Consider the following 21407-nt stretch of genomic DNA (forward strand, 5'->3'; position numbering starts at 1 on the left):
ATTGTAAATGTATTTTACTTCAAGTATGTCTCATTGTTTGAATTTGTATTGTCCTGTCAGTTAATACTTGTGATGTTATTACTAAAATCAAAATAAAGTATTCTTAAAAAAAAAAAACTACAGTTCCACTGGCAGATTATTTCACTTTAATTTACTAAAGTAGAAGATTTTAATCAATATTAAGGAATTAACTTAAAACAAACTTCCATATATTTTTCAAGATTTACTTGTAAGTTGCCTTATTTCAAGGTTACTAAGATATTTGCATTAGAACTCTAGACTAAAATACTCGGTAAAATGTCGTGTTTTCATGTAACAGGACAACAAATTAGTTTTTTTCTTTGTCAATTATATCTCATGATTTTAAAATAAATCTGTCCTTGAGTATAAAGATTTTAAGTACTAAAAGACATTGTAAAAACATTAAAAGAAATAAAAATCTGCATAACTGTCAAATGTGACTAACTGTCAGGCTTAAATCTGAGCTACAAAGTCACATTTTATTTAACAGAAACTCTGAGTATCAATCTCTTTCACAATAATTTATATTTTGTGTCCTGACCTTGGCTGTGGAGCAGAGACACTGGAGGTCGAGGCTGGAGGCCCCACAGAGATTCCACGCTGCTGCGCTCCTTCAGGTCCAGTAGTTGGATCAGGATGACTGGATCGATTTCCAGAAGGCTGCTGCTGCCTGGCCCAACAGCACCCCCAATGGGAGCAGCAGAAGCTGCGGCCCCGCTGCTACTACGACCTGCAGTCGCGCCTCGATGCGATGAGAGCATGCTGGAGCTGAATCCACCTGCCAATGAGAAAGTATGATAGAGCCCCAGGTTCACATGGCTCTGATTTCTAAGAAGAAACATGTGAGCTTCATGGTTTACTATGTACCAAGTATCAAAAATCTTCCCAGTCATTTTACCAGATATATTTCTACACTGGAAATATATCTTATGTATACTGATTGGTAAGAGACTGGTTGGTTGGTTGGTTGGTTGGTTAGTTAGACAGAGTGAGTGGTTGGCTGTTTTGTTAGACTGGTACAACGTTTAGATAAAAGGATGGGGGAAATTATGGAGCTCCAAATATTTTAAAATGTCCAAAGCTGGAATCAAATCCACAACTGTTGGACTGAGTTGAAGTGGGTTAGGGTTAGTTAGTTGTGAGAGGCAGACAGAAGCATGGAGTATAAGAAACTGGCAATGCAAATTTTAAATATGCCCTACGTTTTATTGAAAGAAATGAGGACACAATGAAGTCAAATCTTATTGCAAGGAAAATGAAAAACAACTGCACACATGATTTCTAGAAGTAAAGAAAATTATTAATTAAAAAGCAGGTCTGCCAGTAAATATTGATGGTGTAAATGGAGCAGAGGAAATTACTCAAATGTGGTAGCAGCATTATTATGAACTATTAAACTGTGTTAAAATCTCCCCATATATGTTGGAAAGTATCAGTCATGATGAAGTAATAGTTTCAGTTCAAGAAATTTATAATGCAGTCATAAGCCTAAAGAACAATAAGGCCTGTGGTATGGATGAAGTGTCTGCATTTTCAAGAAGAAAACCATTTCCTTTGCTTGCTTTGTGTTTTACTAGGTTTTTAGTCCATTGCATTTTGCCTGATTCACTTTTAGCTGTTATACTTCATACATCATATGTCTTCTTTTCAAAAAAAGCTATTTTAAACTTTTGCTATGATTAGCACTAATCGATATCCTATGGAAATTTTAAAATCCAGCTTTACAGGGTTTCTACAAGAAAACTTGCTAAGCCTGGTGCTCTAGGCACCGAGGCAGTCCACTGACAACACTTAAACCCACAACCATAGAATCTTAAAAACAACAAATTAAAACTAGAACATTTCTGAAGAAATTTAAACAAGGCCTGGAACCCAGCATTCTGATGCTAAAAATTAGCATCAGTGCTAAGCTTAGCTAAAATATAGTCCATAGCATGTGGAGAATAAAAAGCATGTTGACTAACATGAACTTAGCCTTGCTCCGCATTTGGTATTGAAATGCCATTTCAAATGGTATTGAAATGCCTGTGCACTAACCTGTGAGAAAGAAATAGGTAAACATATTTATTTTATGGAAAGGGCTATTGAGGCTTTTATATTGAAATTTTCAGTAAGCTTCATTTTAAAGGGCCACACTAATCCCATGTGTAACAGTAATTGGGTTAAGTTAGTTATATAATGCAAAAAACAGCAATTACCTACTGTGAAAAATGTGAAGGCTTTTATTTTGTAGGGTATGTGTTGGTCTTATTTTGACAGTCCAAAGTCTTCTTTTAGGACCAAGTAGCCAAGGTAGCATCTCTGTAGTTATAAATGACAACTAAGACCTCCTGTGTAGTGACAATGTGTTCTGCCAGCTCAGCCCTTCGTGTAGTAACAGAGTTCAGTCATCACTGTAATTTACATACACACGCACGCACAAGCGCACGCATGCGCACACACATATATGGTTTCCCCAGAAAACTTGGTAAGCCCAATGGAGCTCCAGAGGAGCTCCTGTCATAAATGGCCACTGCATAAAAAGTAATCATTTCTCTCAGCATGAACTCTGAATACACTGGATGTGAGGAGGTCTATTTTTAAGGCTATCTGCACAGTCAAACAGATTTTGACTGTGCTTTTTTATGAGACCCTAGAGGACATGAGCAGACAATAAGGACAGATGCTACCAAACAACAGGATTAATAGCTGTGGGAATGGCACGTGGAATCAATCATGTAAAGTAGCAGCTGTTTGAATCATACCTGTGGCTCCAGCCAGGTCTTCAGAAAGCTCTCCTTCTTCTGCCTCCAGGTTTCCCATGAAGTCTACATCATTTTCCCCTGACCTGAGCAAAAGGGATAGGAAACCAACTTCAGCTTAGTTTATGGCCCTTTAAAGGTGATCTATTAAGCTTCCTTGACCAGGTTGGGATAGTTTTATGGCCAACACAAAATGTAATGTTATTTTCCCTGAAGGAGAGAAAAAGGTACAACACAGAGTATGGGATATCATGCCCCCATGTGGCCTAACTGAAAACACCTTTAGTCACGCCTTTATGCAAATGATGTGCGATGACGGGTGTCAGGCTCCACCTGCATATAAATACACCACCATCACAGTCATTATTCAGTTCGATGGCCGCTCTTCACTGAGCCAAGCTGAACAGCGGGGCAGAAAAAGGTTTTGTACCTCATTCCTCTTCTTCAGGGAACAGTAGTTATATGCATAACATTACATTCTCTTTCAGTCGATTCACTCGGTACAACACATAGAGTATAGGACATATATACACACCCCGCGGCGTGGACAGAGCCTTGCCTCTAGTTGGATTGGCAAAACACACAAACAGCTGATCACACAGTCACACATCTTAAGTGCAATTGATGTAAAGTCGCAGTGCATGTACTGGGCACAGAAAATGCAACCTTCCTTGCTCTTCAGAAGCAAAAGGAGGCGGATAAAAACTAGAAAGCTCAATAGTCATTGTGCTGTAAAGTGACCTTTAAACCAGCTGAAAACTGAACACAAGAGGGATGCACTGAAAGTGCATGAAGGTCCCCAACCCGCTTTGTAGTCTCCAAGGCAAGAAGCAGAGCTGTCTTGTATGATATAAATTTTATATCAACCAACTCAAGGGGCTCAAGTGGAGAGCTACGAAGAGCATCCAAGATCAGTCAGATACTTTATCTTGGTCTCAGTCTATGGACCCCTTTTAAGAAATGCACCGCCAGGGGATGAGCACCTGGTGTTCCTCCATCAACGCCAACATGACAAGCAGAGATGGAAGCCAAGTAAACTTTAATTGTGGAGAAAGACAGACCTTTATCCAGCAGCTCCAAAATCCACAATGGAGTGCTGGAAGGGGGAAATGTTTTTGCTGTGACACCACTGTTCAAAAACCCACCATTTATAGGCCTATAAACCCCAAGTGGAAGTTGCTCTGGAACTCTGAATGGTTGCAACCACATCTAAAGGGAGGCCTGTAGCCAACAAGCTGAACCTCTCAGCAGGTAGGCATGCACAATTCTGTGTGTGGATTAAATACTTGCCCCCCTGCCTGGGAGAAGAGATCCCGGCTGGCGGGGAGTTTCCAAGGCTTCAGTATCAGCAAGCTGATTATCTCTGCATACCATGACTTTGCTGGCCAGCGAGGGGCCACCAGAATCAAGGACAGGCCCCATCTGCATACTCTCTCCAGCACTGGCAGAATCATTTCCACCGGGGGAAATGCATACACTAGCAATTTGGACCATGGGTGAGCGAGGGCATCCACTCCCAGTGGAGCACTGTGATCCGTTATGGAAAAGAATAGGGGACAGTGGGTGTTGGCTTTGGTGGTAAAGAGATCCACTGAAGCTTTACCGAACCGCTGCCAAATCTGCACAACCACACATAGATGCAGGCTCCACTCCCTCACCAGTGGGCCCCCCCTGGACAGCAGATCCACCCCCAATTTCAGACACCAGGGGACATGAGTTGCTTTGACAGACAGAAAGTGAACGCTGTACCACTGCAATAGTTGGCGAGACAATTTCAGCAAGGGAAGTGAATGAGTGCCCCCTTGTCTATGTTGAGGACAAGGGGGCACGGTGGTGTTGTCTGTCCTCATCAGAACATGGTGGTTCATCAGAACCTTGCAAAAATGCTTTAGAACTAGCTGGACCGCCTGCAACTCCAGGTAATTTATGTGGAGCTTGGATTGGGTTAATGTCCAGATCCCCCTCACCTCTACACCATCACATATTGCCCCCCACGCCTTCAGGGAGAGAGGCATCTGTAGACAACACTTTGCGAAAGGACACCCTGCCAATTGGAGACCCACGGTACAGCAGACCGGCCTCCCTCCACGGGCGAAGGGCTGACATGCAAGCGGCAGTTATCGTCAGTCTCCTGTGCAGGTGCCGTGACGTGCACAGCCGGTGAGAGCGTGTCCAGTGCTGCATCGGACGCAATTTCAAAGGTCCAAGCAGCACCACTGCGATCATGGAGGCCATCGTTTCCATCTGCTATAAGACAGTCTGGAAGCGTAGTTTGCACCCCAACTGAAACTGAGTAAGGCACCAATGAAACGCGGTCACACGGCGCTCTGAAAGATGAGCTTGAGCTGACAGGGAGCATATTTCCAGCCCCAGAAATGAGAAATGTTGACTCGGGTTTAGTTAACTTTTCTGAAAGTTTACTGAAAATCCCAGGGTTTGAATGTGGGTCAGCACCTCCGGCAGCTGTTCTGCCGCTTGCTCTCTGGAACTGGCTATTAAAGCGTAGTTGTCCAAATAAGCTAGAATGCAAATTCCCTTTTCTCTGAGAGGGGCTAGCGCTGCTTCCACAATTTTCATAAATTGTACCTGGTCTAACCCTTCGGGCGACAGACCGAAGGGTGAGACCAGGTACTCGTATGCTATTCCCTCGAAAGCAAATCTCTGAAAACGCCTGTGTAAATAACCCCAGGTTAAGCTCCTTATTTGTTGTATTCCATTTCAGCGCTTGTTACCTTTATTTTGTTAGTTGATTTCCGGTTTTTGAATTTAATGCTTTTATTTTGATGAGAGAACTTCCACTGCTAATAAATCTAGCAGATTTATTAGGAGGCAGCCCTCTGCTGAGTCCTTATGGAAAACTGAGAGCGGCGGAGATACCAGCGGCTTATAGCCTGGTGTGGCTTATATATGTACATTTCCAGTTTTTTTCAAAAGATTTGTAGCTGCGGCTTATAGTATGGTGCGGCTCATAGTATGGTGCGAAGTATCGTATTTTCCGGACTATAGTTACTTTAGTAACTATAGTTACTATAACTATCCTAGTTACTATTTTTTAACTAGGATATTTCTAATATTCATCAATTGGAATTGTGATTTTTGCTTTATTGTAATTAAATACGCTATAGTTTTCGTAAGAGCTTTTGCACAATCACAAACACAAAAAGACAGTATAACCGTAACGTTTTAAAACTGAAAACAACGTTAACTACTAACAACATCAACTAATCAGTTGATGATGTTAGTAGTTAACGTTGTTTTCAGTTTTAACACACTTTTTTTTTTTTACGGTTATACTGTCTTTTCAATAAACTTCAATAAAGTTCAGCGCTTCAATAAACCTGGCTGTTCATTAGTAAAGCCCTACTGTTGTGTATTGGAAAGCTTTGACCAATGGCGTTATCGAACCTCGCTTGTGTAGCACTTCTGGCTCCGCCTTACACTGGATGTGTGTTGGAAGTTCCAAGAATTAGGGGTTGACCTCCTGGAAATTAAATCTGCTCCATCAGAAGAACTATTAGTCAAGTTTTTGGTTCCTTATCTGTCCAAACAAAGATTTTTCCCAGTCCTGGCTGACTTTCTCGCACGCAAGCAGGAAAGGACGTCTGCCAGAAGTTTCTTGCACAACAACTTAACCTTTCCTTCTTTGGTGATTGCTTATTCCACATCTCTCCAATCTGAATTCCTTTCTGACTTCTAGGTCAGATTGACCCAGTACATTTGACACAGTACATTTCTTTTCAGTCAAAACATATCTTAATGTGAATCAACCAACAACGTGACTTTTAACTATTAATATAATTATATTCCTCTACAGGATGAAGATCAAGGATCTTTTGAAAAACAGGTAATAACATTCTTCAGTAAAAAGGGCGTCATTGTTGTTAATTCTTCAAGTACTTCAATGACTCATGTCTATGCTTTTATTTTGAAGTGGTTCCTATTATTGGAAGGAGGTTTGTTCCGTTTATTTCTTCTTCTTGATGTTCAGTTGATCTGTTTGCTGTTTACTGTTGAGACTGGTGCCGCAGTCATTGACGATGTAAGTTGTGCTGTTAGTCATGTCATGAATGGGTGGATGTTAGTTGTCACTTCTGACAGCGCTTCTTGGTCGCAAGTGCGTTTCTATAGTTTTTGAATGTCTGTTTTCCTCTCAATTTGGTTGGGATTTAGTGTTGAAACTATCTTTGTATTTGGCTGTTGGTCTTGAGATTTGGGCAGTTGGAAATAGACTGATTCCAGGTGCTGTTCTGCATCATTCAAATTTAAACAGTGCTTTAGAAAGGAATTAATGCTGATATTTAAGGTTTGCTTGCACATTGATGTTAATTTTTAAATGGTAATTTGAATCTGTATTATTGTATTTTCAGAAACTGCTTCAATTTATTTGCGCCGTTCTTCAGTAATTCTTCAGTAAACCATTTAAATACCCTGATGACCAGCGTGCCAGTGTTGTGGTACTCGAGATCGGTCTTGGTCTCGAGTCCGGTCTTAAGACCATTTTCTAATGCTCTCGGTCTCGTCTCGGACTCGACCGCATTTGGTCTCGGTCTTGTCTCGGTCTCGGGCTCTGAGGACTCGGCATTTTATTTCAAGACCAGTCGAGACCGCAACTGTGAAAATATCACTAAACGTGCAGCATACTGTCCAGTTTATTTGTTAACATCTTTGTTTTCAGTGGATGCAAAACGCACCAATTAAAATCCAAGCAACTACGTGTTTCTCCCCCTCACCCTCCCCTCCCCACCTTTCACTCACACGAGGCGCTCCAGGACATGCGCAGTGGTTTTCTCTCAGCGGCAGAAAATGTTTGTCTAATCGTCAGTAATATAATAGTGCTGCATAAATAGTAAGAAATCCGATGGCCACAGCTAACTCAACATCGCTTCGCTTTCACAGACGGTGGGGACAACGTCTAACTTTTTTCGTCACTTAGAAAAGTAGCTCAAAGAAGGTAAGCTCCGTTAACGTGATGTTAGCAAAGCTAGCTGTACAGAGACACATAAGAATTTGTGATGAAAAAAAGTCACTCACTGCCTGAATTATTGTGCGGAGATGTTGACTGACTTGTCGCATATATGGGACAACGCTATGTCCAAAAGTCTGCAATATAGTGAGGTGACATTCAGAAACAGTCGATTCTTCTCCACGGCTCTTTATTTATTAGATAGGACTGGATTGTCACTCACTGAGAGCCGTTGTTCTATCAGATTACCGTATGCTGTCAGAATAGCAAACATGCAGTGAGTACCATGCCTGCGCATGCGCATTAAGAAGTCCGACCGTCAGAGGAGTTGTCAGTTCACCATACGCAGCAAGTTATGACGAAAATAAGTCATTAAACTGTTTTCAATGATAACTATATAGATATACTTGTGTTGTCATGGTTTCAAAGTGTATTTAAAGCAGGTCTGGCTGCAGCTGGAGTCAGCTACAACACACACCCGTGTAAAACTCACTTAACCGCTAAGTCAGGATGCCATACAACTGTTAATAACAGATCTACGTCATGATTCTATGTTCCTAGCATACATGCAGTGAGTACCATGCCAGCGCATGCGCCTTAAGAAGTCCGACCGTCAGTGGAGTTGTCAGTTCAGCATATGCAACAAGTTATGACGAAAATAAGTCATTAAATTGTTTATAATATGACATAATATGATAACTAGATAGTTATCTAGTTATCATATTAACTAACAACATGACAACATGCGTTGTCGTGGTTTCAAAGTGTGTTTAAAGCAGGTCTGGCTGCAGCTGGATGCCATACAACTGTTAATAACCAAGTGTATGATGATCTATGTCATGATTCTATGTTGCTGATTAAATAAAATCAGATGGTTATGACAGCGTATGCATGTCTGAGCTAAGCGTACGACTATCTGACAACGTATGCTGATCTGACAGAACACCGTGAGTTCATGCTAAGCGTATGACGATCTGACCTGACAGAACACCCGTTCTTTGTTCTTGTAATGCTCTGTGTACACAGCATCATTATTTTATTTAATTATGTGCATTGATATTTAAATTAACAAATAACTAAAACACAAGAACGAAAGAGCATGCAGAGCATGCACTCTTTGATTGTTTTTGTTCAAAGTGGCAGCTGTAATGTCTGCCATGGTGTCAGACTACCTGGCTTCATGTACTGGGATAGAGAGTGAAAACAGTCACGGTGAGCGCCTTCTGTTTGGTTAATTCTTGCTTGTTGCTCCTTGGTCAGTGTTCATAGTTGAGTGTTATTTACCGTCAGGGCATTGCCTCAATTGCTATGTTTAATGGTGCAACAGTGGTGGATTCTTATATGAGCAATATGGGCAAATTCCCAGGGTGTTATGTTTTTAGGGATGGCACGAGACCATCACACATTGTAACACAGAAATGGAATATTTAATATTGGTAAAATATATTAAGTATTTAATATCTAGGTGTTTTATGGGAATATGGATCTTTCAGATTATTCTGAGAAGCAATTTCGATCATATTTTACATTTTATTGTGTCATGTAGCACGGCCGCTGGTCTTGGTCTTGACTCGGTCTCGACTTTCCTCGGTCTTGGTCTTGACTTGGTCTCGGACCCTAAAAGTCTTGGTCTTGTCTCGGTCTCGATACACTCTGGTCTTGGTCTTGTCTTGGTCTCGGGTTAGGTGGTCTTGAACACAACACTGCAGCGTGCTTTCTGACCGAAGCCCTATAGTGATCAGTTAAGAAAATCCAGCAACAGAGGTCAAAATCTTCAACAGTCATCAATGATAATAATGCTTTTGAAGCTTGTCATCCTCTTTCACAAAAAAACAAAGGAGTTAAACCTGCCGTTGTAATGAGGTTTACAAACAGAAGACATAAAAATGCACTCCTAAAACCAGGGAGGAAATTAAAAGGATCCAATGTTTATATAAACGAGCATCTTACAAAAATGAGCGCAGATATAGCAAGACGAGCACGTTTTCTCTGAAAACAAAAGAAAATACAGTCAACATGGACATCAAACTGCAAGGTTTATATCAGATTAAACGGTTCACCGGAGGAAGCCAAGGTACCGATCATCAGACAAATTGAAGAGCTGGATAAATATCAGTGAAACAGGACAACCAGGCAACTTCTGCTCAACTTTATGATATCCAGTAATAAATTGAAAATATACACATGAATATAGACACAGATATTGATACAGACAACAATTTCCTTGATTATTTGAATGACAACTGCCATTACTACACTTATGATAACTATAGCCAATGCTTTAATTCAGATCAAGAAATGTCAATTATTCACTTCAACAGCCGTAGCCTTTATGCCAACTATGGAAAATTGTGTAAAATGAAATGCATCATCTATGTACCTGAAACCTGTAGACAAAATCAGAATTAAGGAAATAGTTAATCAATGTAACAATAAAAAATCAATGGACTGGAATGAAATTAACATGTCACTTATAAAAAAGATAATTGATGATATTGCAGACCCTCTGACTTACATCTGCAACTTGTCATTCATAACTGGAACATTTCCAAATGCAATGAAAATTGCAAAGGTTATTCCTCTATTTAAATCTGGCGATAAGCATATTTTTAATAATTATAGACTTGTGCCCCTACTTTGTAAATTTTCTAAAATACTAGAAAAAGTATTTAGTAAAAGGTTAGATAATTTCATTGAAAAGCAGAACATTCTGACAGATTGTCAATTTGGCTTTAGAGAAAACAGATCAACTTCAATGGCACTGATGGCGTTAACAGAAGAAATCATAGACAGTATGGATAAAAGGAAATTTGCAATTGGTGTACTTCTGGATCTCAAAAAAGCTTTTGATACCATCAATCATGGCATCTTACTAAAAAAATTGGAAATGTATGGAATTAGAGGGGTGGCATTAAACTGGCTTAGAAGCTACATTGGACAAACAAAACTGAATTAGATAATCAGAAATCAGATTTACTAAACATAACTTGTGGGGTTCCGGAGGGATCAGTGTTGGGACCCAAATTATTCAATTTGTATATAAATGACATAGTCAAAGTATCAAACCTTATAAATTACATTCTATTTGCAGATAATACAAGTATTTTCTGTACTGGAGAGAACATTTAACAACTCTCAGAGGTGGGGTCAATACAGACATGAAAACATTATTGTTTTTGAACATTGGTTCAAAAACAATAATAATCAGTACATTTAGATAAAACTAAATTCATGATATTTGGAAACAATAAAAAACAAGAAAATAAGGTAACTTTATTTGGAGGGGTGTGCATAAGACTGACATGACACTGTCATAAACATGACATAGCACCTGTTATGAACATAAAGAAGTCTTTATGAATGTTTATGACAGTTGTCATGAAGTTTCATTCGGTAAATAATGACACTTTTAATGCAAAGTTGCTCTAAAAGTTGCATTGAAAGTCCATTAAAAATGCCAACTTTGCATTAAATTATCATAATTTACAAAATCATGCAAAGTTGGCACTTTTAATAGGCTTTTAATGCAACCTTTAGAGCAACTTTGCACTAAAAGTGTCATTATTTACTGAATGACACTTCATGACAACTGTCATAAACATTCATAAAGACTTCTTTATGTTCATAACAGGTGTTATGTCATGTTTAATTATGTCATGTTTATGACAGTATCATGTCAGTTTTATGCACACCCCTTCAAATAAAGTGTTACCGAAAATAATCCAATTAAAATAACTATTGACAGTGTTGATTTACAACAAGTACATGAAATAAAATTTTTGGGTGTCATACTAGATGATAAATTTAGCAGGAAACCACAGATCAGCCTAGTAAAATCTAAAATAGCCAAAAGTGTTGCTGTTCTAAGAAGAATTAGTTTCGTCCTGGACTACAAATCTTTGTTTATTCTGTATAACACACTCATAGTACCACATTTAACATGGGTGGAAGTTTGGGGAAATACATACAAAACAAATTTACCACCATTTACATCTTACAAAAAAAAAAATCAATCCGAATACTAAATAAAGTGGGATATTGGGAACACACAAACCAGTTATTTATCAAATAAAATACAGAAATTCTGGGACCTTGTAATATTTAAAACTTCACAATTCATGTTGAAGGTCAGAAATCAGAAACTTCCACCGAATGTGTGTGGAGTAAATGTCTGGAATGGATTGAATGATGAGTTAAAAAAGTACAAATATAAACCAGCTTAAAAAACTGATTAAAAAGGAGCTTATTTCAAAATATGCTATATAAGATGACTGTTTAATAGTCTATTATGCAATTGATGATATAGTGTTCAAATAATTGTACATCTTTAAATATCATGTAAAGTGGAAACAAGTTGTCTCATTTTGATGTTTTGACAGTTAATTGATATAAAATTTGCATGTCACATGGGCAAAATAATTTGTTTTACCTTTTATTTCCTTAGTTTGTTTCATTCTATTTTTTTTGTATTTCTTGATTGTCTTTTCTGTCTGTTCAAAATAAAATAAATAAATACATTTAAAAAAAGGTGTCTTCAGTTAGGCCACGCGGGGGTGTGATATCCCAAACTCTGTTTTGTACCAAGTGAATCGACTGAAAGGGAACATGTTCATCAAATTTATTGCACAAAATCATTCTTAATCAGTTTGTTGTCCGGTCAGTTCTGCCTATTTTGAGCTCCTTCCAGAATGACTATACAACTGTACATCTTTGAAAAGCAGAAGTGGAGCCCCCTGCACAACCACCAAAAATGCAACAAGTGGTTTCTGAATGGTAAGTCAACAACTGGGCCTGTTGCAAAAAGTAATAAATAATTAATCGCGAAAAATATTTAAATGAGCTCAATAATTTCCATTTGCATGATTTGTTGTTTTCCCTTCTGTTTGAAAAAGTTTTTTCTGAATGTTTTAAAAAGGTGGCAGACTAGGAGAGAGGTTCCACTCACATGGTCTCCTCGTCTATGTCGTTCTCCTCAGTGTTGCTGGTGGCTGTGGAGCTTCCTGAGGTGCTGCTGCCATCCAGCGGGTTCACCTCCTCCTCAGTGAGGCATTCCACTTCCAGGTCTCCGTCAGACAGTTCCTGAACAACAACAAACAGGTCAAGTCTACAAACCTGTCAATTTATAAAACATAATTCAACAGAAGCAAGCAAGGAAGGAAGAAAGGAATAAAAGAAGGAAAGAAGGGAGAAAAGGGAGGAAGGACAGAAGGAAAAGAAGAAGAAAGGGAGTAATGAAGGAAGGACAGAAAAAAAGACAAGATAAAGGGAAAACGGGGAAAATGAAGGAACAAAGGAAGAAAGAAAAATAAGGGAAAAAGAAAGGAAGGAAAGGAGAAAAAACAAGGGAAGAAAATATGTGAGGAAGAAAAAAGTGAAGGAAGAAAGCAAGGAAGGAATGAAGGAACGTAGGCAGAAATAAGGGAAGGAAAGAAAGAAAGAAGAGGGAAACAAAAAGGAAAGCAGAAAGATAAAGGGAAGGAGGGGGAAATTAAAGAAATAAGGAAGGATGGAAAGAAGGAAAGTAAAGGAAAGAGGGAAGGAAGGCAAAGGACAAAAATTAGGAAACAAAATGTAAGAAGCAGGGAAGGAAGGAAGCATGGAATAAAGGAAGAGAGAAAGGAAGGGAGATAAAACGAAAAAAGGAAGAAAGGGAAAACGTGAATCAAGGAAGACAGAGTGACTGGATGACTACTACAGCTGGGTTCAGGTTAGAAATCATCTCTTATGCATTTTTTTTCTTCTCCTTATTACATTTTTTAATTAACCATAAACAAAAACACACTCTACTATGAAAATCCAAATAATCTCTCAGCTACCACTTTGGTCTTGTGAGTCTTACATTTGAGTCGTCATGCTGCGTTCTCTCCTCCTCTTCTCCTTTCTTAGAGTTGCTCAGAGTGGTCTGGGCGTCGTCATCACTCTTAACTGAGCCAGGATCTCTCTCAGATGTTGCAGTGCCTGCAGTCAGTCTCAGGTCAGGGGGCGAGGAGCTGCGGGATGTCTGACGGCGAAACAACTCAATGGCCAGCCTCTGACGTCACACATGAATTAAACAGGTTACAAAGAGTTTTGCAGGTATCACCAACTCAAATTTAAGACTTCTAGAACATTAATCATAAGACCTGTATAATAACAGAAATGTATAAAAAAAAACAAACGCATATTTTATAAAGCTTTTTTTTCCAAGGATGGATGTAGCATTGAGCAGAACAGCAACATTAGCTAGTCATTGGCAAAGCCGAACGTTCAGTCAACTGGCAGTAATATCGATGATAGATGCAAAAATACACCATGTTCCAAATTACCGTGGTATGCAGGTGATATTTCCTCAGATTTTCCTTAATGGTCAATGCAAATGTTAGTATAATTTTTAAGTCATGAACTATTAGAGTAAATCAAATTTTACTGAACAAACCTGCCAATGAGGACAGTATTTCTTTACAAAAATAAAAAGCTTAAAATGCACTGTTCCAAATTATTAAGCACAGCAGATTTTCAAAACATTTTAGTAAATGTGACCACTTACTGGTGCACATTCAAAGAATGACCATTTGCTGTTATTTATAACCCTATAAATAACAGCAAATGGTCATTCTTTGAATGTGCAGCAGTAAGTGGTCACATTTACTAAAATCAAAAGCTATTTCAATCAATCAATTTTTTCATTTTAAGCCCTTATGTTTAGATACAAGAATTTAAGGCTTTTCTCATGCATGGACACCCTGTGGTCAGCTGTATGAGGCTAAGCAACTGTGACAGCTGACCCTACTGTCACACAGAGATCTGAATGGTAATCGTTTTCTGTTCATCATTCACATTAGTTTACATATTGATAAGTGAATAGTTTAGATTTTGTATTTTTAAAATTATCATTAGCCTGACTCCTTAGTTAACTATTTGCAGCGCACACATTTAGTTAACTTTATCTGTCAGTTCTTTATATTTTTGTAAAATGCAATGTTAGCTGGAGAAAGGCACCAGCAACCCTCCTGACCCCACTAAGGGACAAGGATGTACAGAAAATGGCTGAATGGATAATTAGTAAACTGAGTTACCAGTTTACTTTGGAGCTGCTGCTGGAGTCACTCAGAAGAGCTCCAGCTAATCGATGTCCTACATGGCTGACAAACCTCCTCAGCAGGTCATTCCATTTGTTTGCCAGGGGAAGGGGAAATTTGGTTTTCTTTAGTTTAATTTTACTATTTCTTTAACGTTTCTTCTTTTTTGGCAGTTTAGTTCTAATAGTATTTATTTAATTCAAATATTTAGTATTGTGTTGACCAGCATTTGTTTAAGTTCTTATATGTTTAATTACCCTTGTGTATCAGCAGTGGTCTGATCAGCCACTATTTAAGTTCCCCTCATGTCTTGTTAGTTAGGTCAGTTTTGTGCTCGAGTTCTTTGTGTTACTACCTGAGTTGTAGTTTGTTATGTTGACCTCAGTTTTGGGCCCAATTCATCATTTCTGAATTATTTTTGGACTTTTTGTAATAAATTAAGAATATTTTTGGAATCCATTCAACGTCTCTCTGGCTGGTCTGTGTAGAACCCTCACACAACCAAAACATTTAGTTACTGGCGTACCTCTTTGAGGTTGTTGATCTGCTGTATGTAGCCGCTCTGAGCCGACTCCAACTGGCTGATGTACCAGTACTGATCTCTGCACTTCTGGAAAAATGTAGGTGAGCGAACCTGGTAGCTGCACAACAGCAAAAAATAAATAATTGCTTATACTTGTACTATAATGATACTTATTTAAAAAACAAAAAACACTAAAATTGTTTTTTACATCACATTATGAGAGTAGAAAGCAAGGCAACAAAACCTATATTGCACAAATTGGAATTACAAAAATAAATTTGCTTAATTTATCTATTGTAACTCCCGGTTCATTGGAGTCCACCAAAAACACCTTCAGAGGCTTCAGTACATTCAACACAGTGCTGCCAGGATCCTAGTGAGAGCTCGTAAATTTGATCACATCACACCAACTCTTTACGAGCTTCACTGGTTTCCTGTAACTTATAGGATTCAGTATAAAATTGCACTTATCACCCATCACTGTCTACATGGAACCTCACCGGATTACCTGAAGGACCTCCTTACTTCACACTCAACTTCTAGACCCCTACGATCCCAATCCAGCAATCTTCTCCACCTTCCTCGATCAAGACTAAGGACTATGGGTGATCGAGCATTTGCTGTGGCTGCTCCTCGTCTTTGGAACTCTCTCCCGGACTATTTGAGAGCCCCGCAATCATTGTCCGATTTTAAAACTGGCTTGAAAACTTTCCTCTTTAGACAAGCCTTCTCCACTTTTATCTGACAGTCTTTTTTAATTGTTTTTGATTGTTGATTTTATGTTTTTAGATGAACCATGTAGCACGTTGAGATTTTTATTAATGAAAAGTGCATTATAAATTAAATTTATTATTATTATTATTATTATTATAATGGAAACATGTCAATTTCAAAATCAAAATTTTCAATAAAAAGTTTTTGATCAAGGATGAGGCAGTGTTTTTAGCCGTATCAAAATTAGTTTTTCGCAAAAATGCAGTAGAATTTTTTTTTTGCATGAGTCATACCAGTTTGCGTACAGAAGCAATGCGCTTATCGAAAATGTTTTATGCGCATTTGTAATGGGAATGCAAGTATAGTTATGTTTGAGCTCACCGAAGGACCAGCGTGTCGGTCTGCATGTTCAAGTAGCCCTCGCTGGCTAGCAGGTCCAGTCTGAAGAAGCGGTTGTAGCCCCAACATTCACCAATCTCGAAGTCTGAAGCAAACTCTCGGATGATGTTCTTGGTCGGGTCTCTGGACGCCTGGTGCACCATCTCAACACGGTACTCATATCTGAACAGTTAAGGAATACTTCTAAATATGTGTCAAGATCAAATAAGTTAACTTTGGGGTAAGCAAGACCTTAAAAGAGAAAATATTGAGTTTCCATCTACTGAATGTGATGTGGCCAATTGTTAACAGGCTTCCAACAACATCACAACTTGAAAGCTAAAGATTTTGTTGTGGCCTTCAAAGTTCCAAAAGCAATGCTGTGGTTAGTAATAGATGGTTTGTTTCTCTTGAGCACACTTCTGACTTGATTGTTTGAAAAAATATATGTAGACTATTTCTTGAAAATATATGGACAATAACAAAAAATCTCTTACAATTTAGACGAAAACAAAAGTTTACTTAATCTGATGTAAACAAGTAGTCAAAAAAATAACTTTACCAAAAGCTCTGACCTCCGCCTTGTAAGTTGATGAGCTTTGGAGAACTCAAATATTAAAGAAAGAAAACATTTTCAAAGAATTTGACAAAGAAGGCAATGTGACATTGCAAATTTACTGTCCCCTCAGAAAAAAATTAAATCAAAACATCTGTTCATGCACTATCACAGCTGGATCCTGACTCGGAAGCTACTAAACATGCATGGAGGGTTCCACCCCAAATCCAGCACCCTGAGACTGTACACAAGCCGTAAGGAAGGAGGCAGAGGACTAGTGAGTGTGAGAGCCACTGTCCAGGATGAAACATCCAAGATCCATAAATACATCAAGGACAAAGCCTCAACGGACGATGTGCTCAGCGAATGTCTCAGGCAATGGGGAACAGAGGACGAGGTGCTGGAGGAACCATCATGGGAGGACAAGCCCCTACATGGGATGTACCACCGACAAATAACTGAAGTGGCTGATATCAGGAAATCCTACCAATGGCTGGAGAAAGCTGGACTCAAGGACAGCACAGAGGCCCTCATCCTGGCCGCCCAGGAACAGGACCTAAACACCAGAGCAATAGAGGCTCAGATCTACCACACCAGACAAGACCCAAGTTGTAGGTTGTGCAAGGAGGCCCCTGAGACAGTCCAGCACATAACAGCAGGGTGCAAGATGCTGGCAGGGAAAGCATACATGGAACGACATAACCAAGTGGTGGGCATAGTGTACAGCAGGGGTGTCAAACTCAATTTCACCGAGGGCCACTTCAGCATATTGGCCACCCTCAAAGGGCCACATTGACGGTACAAATCAGGAGTGCCCAGCTGCAGTCCTTCAGACTGCAACTTTTAGATGCATCCCTGCTAAAACACACCCCAGGCAAAAGGTTGACTTCCCTCATTAGCAGCAACTCAGTTCTGTAGAGCCTTATAATGAGTAAATGATCCAGGTGTGTTAGAGAAGGAACGCATCTTGCAGATGGTAGCTCTGGAAAACTAGACTTGGGCACCCCTAGCATAAAATGTATGAAAATACAATGTTAAAAATAAATTGAACACCTCATATTGTTAAATAACTCTTTGGAGCTTCTGGTTAGGAAGCGCATTCGAAACCTTTGTTTGAAATGGCGCGTTAAATTCAAGTCTCCATTACAGACCAGACAAAACTAAAGAGAATGCAACTTTGTGTTAATCCATTTGAGGAGCCGGCAGTTTATCTTGAGGAAATAAATGACGATGCAAAAGTTAATTAGATTGTAACATAGCAGTGTGCTGCTCAACCACTGCGGAGGCAGTTACGTTACGCCACTGCGAAGAATTAAAAACCGCTGGGAGAAACTCATCCAGCGGATTTAACAAATGGAGCCTTCTGGGTTCACGTTACCCAGGAGAGCGGCGCTCTGGAGGAGCCGCAGACGTGACATCTGTCCGTTTCGGAGAAGCGAAAAAAAAAAAAAAAATCCTTAAAGCGCACACCGGACCCCGCAGGGTAAAACACTCAGAGTTCAGTTGATCTGTTTGGATCAGACAGATCCAACTGACTGATGAATTAGCGCAGATTTTTCTGCAGATGGGAACCAGGAGGAAGTGCGTTCAGACCCCAGCAGGTGAAGTGATGCTAATTTAAGTGAAGTCGCTTAATTTAATTTATTAAAAGTTATTGGGGCCTCAGTCAGTGGTTTTTTTGTCACTACGGAGAAAAATGTAGATGCATTTATCTGCTTAATTTGTGATGAGATCAGGATTCACGGTGAATATTCACTAAACCGCATAAAATGCGGCTAAATAGCGATGTTAATATGATTATAATTTCACGGATAAAAATAGTACAGGGCCAATTTTTTTTTTTTTTTTTTTATGTTGTCGGTCAAGATAACGGATAACAAAAAAAGTCTAGCGCGACCTGCCGCCCTGACACCAACTCACACACATCTTCATTCACAGTCTTACTTGTAGATCGATTTTTCTTTTCTTGGACGTTTTGATGTTAGCTTGTTGATGTCTCAGTTTTATTCGCTGGTAAAATCAATAAGCAGCTTAAGGTGACTCTGCTGCTCTCTAGTGGCGAGAAGCCGTAATGTTGGCTGGTAACAATCGGAATGCATTATGGGAGATGTAGTTTGTCATCAATTCGTGCTCAAAACCTATTTTAAGTCAATCATGGACCTATAAAACGCTGGGGGGGCCACATAAAATGACATGGCGGGCCACATGTGGCCCGCGGGCCTTGAGTTTGACACATGTGGTGTACAGGAACATCTGTGCAGAATATGGACTGGAAGCCCCGAGATCAAAGTGGGGAACACCCCCAAAGGTGGTGGAGAATGACCAAGCTAAGATCCTGTGGGACTTCCAGATCCAGACAGACAAGATGGTAATGTCGAACCAACCGGACATTGTGGTGGTGGATAAAGAACAGAGGAAAGCCGTTGTGGTGGATGTAGCAATACCAAGTGACCACAACATCAGGAAAAAGGAGAAACTGGAGAAATACCAGGGCCTCAGAGAGGAACTGGAGAAGGCCTGGAAGGTGAAGACCACAGTGGTGCCTGTGGTCATCGGGGCCCTCGGGGCAGTCACCCCCAAACTGGAGCAGTGGCTAAAACAGATCCCAGGAACAACATCAGACATCTCAGTCCAGAAATGTGCAGTTCTAGGCACAGCCAAGATACTGGAGGAGAACCTGAAGCTACCAGGCCTCTGGTAGAGGACCCGAGCTCAGAAGATGAAAGAGACCACCCGCGGAGGGTGAGAAGGGGAATTTTTACACACACACACACACACACACACACACACACACACGCACACACACACACACACACACATGAAAGTGGCTGTTTTGACGCAGTTTATAACCACAGGTGTTAATTTCTCAACATAATACCCACACCATGAGCCGTTATCGGTCAAATGGATGATTAAAGCTATGTTACTATGAAAAATAGTTGTTTTAAACACTGACATTATTTACTGGCCTGTACAGTAAGTTCACCGATTATTCTGGCCATCATAATCTGTGACCAGTGTGTTCCTGGCTATTTGAGGGTTAATTATTTTAAGTGAGATATGACTGTAATGAAGAGGTGGCAGAAACACTAAAAACTACCAGAAAACTTAAAATCATTTCTTAATTGCTTTACAATTAAATGGTCAAAGTTGGTTTACATATTTTAACGATAGAAAAAAGACATTCAGTACGATGGTCCATCAAACAGTTTTCAGAGTTAAATACAAAGTAATACATTCTATTTTCTTTGTCAATGCGATGGTAATAAAGGAGCCGTGAAGTTTACAATCCCAGCTGTATCAGATTTTGCTGCAACACCGGCTTACTTTCACCCCTGGGTATATCTGTGTGAACAAAGAATGATGTGCAGCGTGTGCATTTGACACACAGAGCCACACTGGCCAACGCGCGTCTCCTTGTCTGCGCTGATAAAATGTATGTGTTCCTCTGTTAGATGGTGCTTTAGCGGACCAGTGATTCAGTCCATGGAGGAGCTTTCACACTTGCCTCGTAGTTGCGCAGCACACTGGTTTTATTTCATTTTTACCATTATTATTTTTTTGTTTTTTACAGCGACATGCTGTAAAATGCTTTCTCTACTTACAGTCAACTTTGGCGTGCAGCTGAAGTTGCTGCACGCGGAGATCAGAAAACCCGTCCCATAAAGCTCGGGCAACCAAGCTTTAGGGTGCTTATTAAAAACCCTAATAAGGGGAGACATGAAAAAATTACATCTACCGTTTGTACCTCTGTGTCCAGCAGAGAAGCACAGTGCAGCAAATTTAGCTCATCATACAGGGTCGGTCCAAGGTTGTATGAGGCCTTGAGAAGAATTTGACTTAGGGTCCCCTTTTGCTGCTAAGAACATCAGCACCACAAAAAGTATTTCACCATAGACTTAGTGAAATCTGGGAGAGGGACTTAGCTTAATTAGCCAACCTTAAAAGCAATCAGTGATAATTGTAATTTACTAAGATATATTTGTGAACAAACAAAGTGCAAACTCAAAGATTAAACTCGTAGCATCAGTTTGTATATATGGTAAAACAACAATGCAACTATAAAGATTGATCTTGGCACTTTACAAAGTAAACTTGCCAGTTCTTTAAATGTAAATGTTAAACAATTTAAAATCTTTTAATTTGTCTATGCTTGAACCATTAAATCAAATTTAACAACATTGATATTCTCAATAAAGAAATGTTAGATTTCTATATCTATGGTCTGATTTAAAATGTTAGTATTTATGGGGACCCTACAAGCCTTGGGAGTCTTAAGGAGCAACTGAAGTGCAAATAATTGATATTTATTTTAATTGTATTTTTTTGTAATTGTTGCTTTCAAGATTCTATAATGGTGGGTCAGCAATGTTTTCCAGTAACATAATTACCCAGTAATATTTTTAAAATTCCTATCAGTGTAACATTTTTTAATACAAAAAACACGGTGGGC

General features: G+C 39.4%; 1 protein-coding gene across 2 annotated transcripts in view; it reads right to left on the reverse strand.

The window, feature by feature from the left end:
- Nucleotides 1-21407, reverse strand: part of trim37 (tripartite motif containing 37) — a 60030-nt gene that overhangs the window by 23718 nt on the left and 14905 nt on the right. For both annotated transcript variants that reach the window (XM_088012375.1, XM_088012376.1), the window contains exons 14-19: nt 16402-16581; nt 15310-15424; nt 13565-13756; nt 12671-12804; nt 2766-2848; nt 563-799 (exon numbers count right to left, since the gene is read on the reverse strand). In XM_088012375.1, the coding sequence (XP_087868501.1) occupies nt 563-799; nt 2766-2848; nt 12671-12804; nt 13565-13756; nt 15310-15424; nt 16402-16581 (941 nt within the window). The remainder of the gene's footprint in view (nt 1-562; nt 800-2765; nt 2849-12670; nt 12805-13564; nt 13757-15309; nt 15425-16401; nt 16582-21407) is intronic.

Source organism: Poecilia mexicana, unplaced genomic scaffold (assembly GCF_051168715.1).
Source record: "Poecilia mexicana isolate PSO_F unplaced genomic scaffold, ASM5116871v1 scaffold_14, whole genome shotgun sequence".
Lineage (NCBI taxonomy): Eukaryota > Metazoa > Chordata > Actinopteri > Cyprinodontiformes > Poeciliidae > Poecilia > Poecilia mexicana.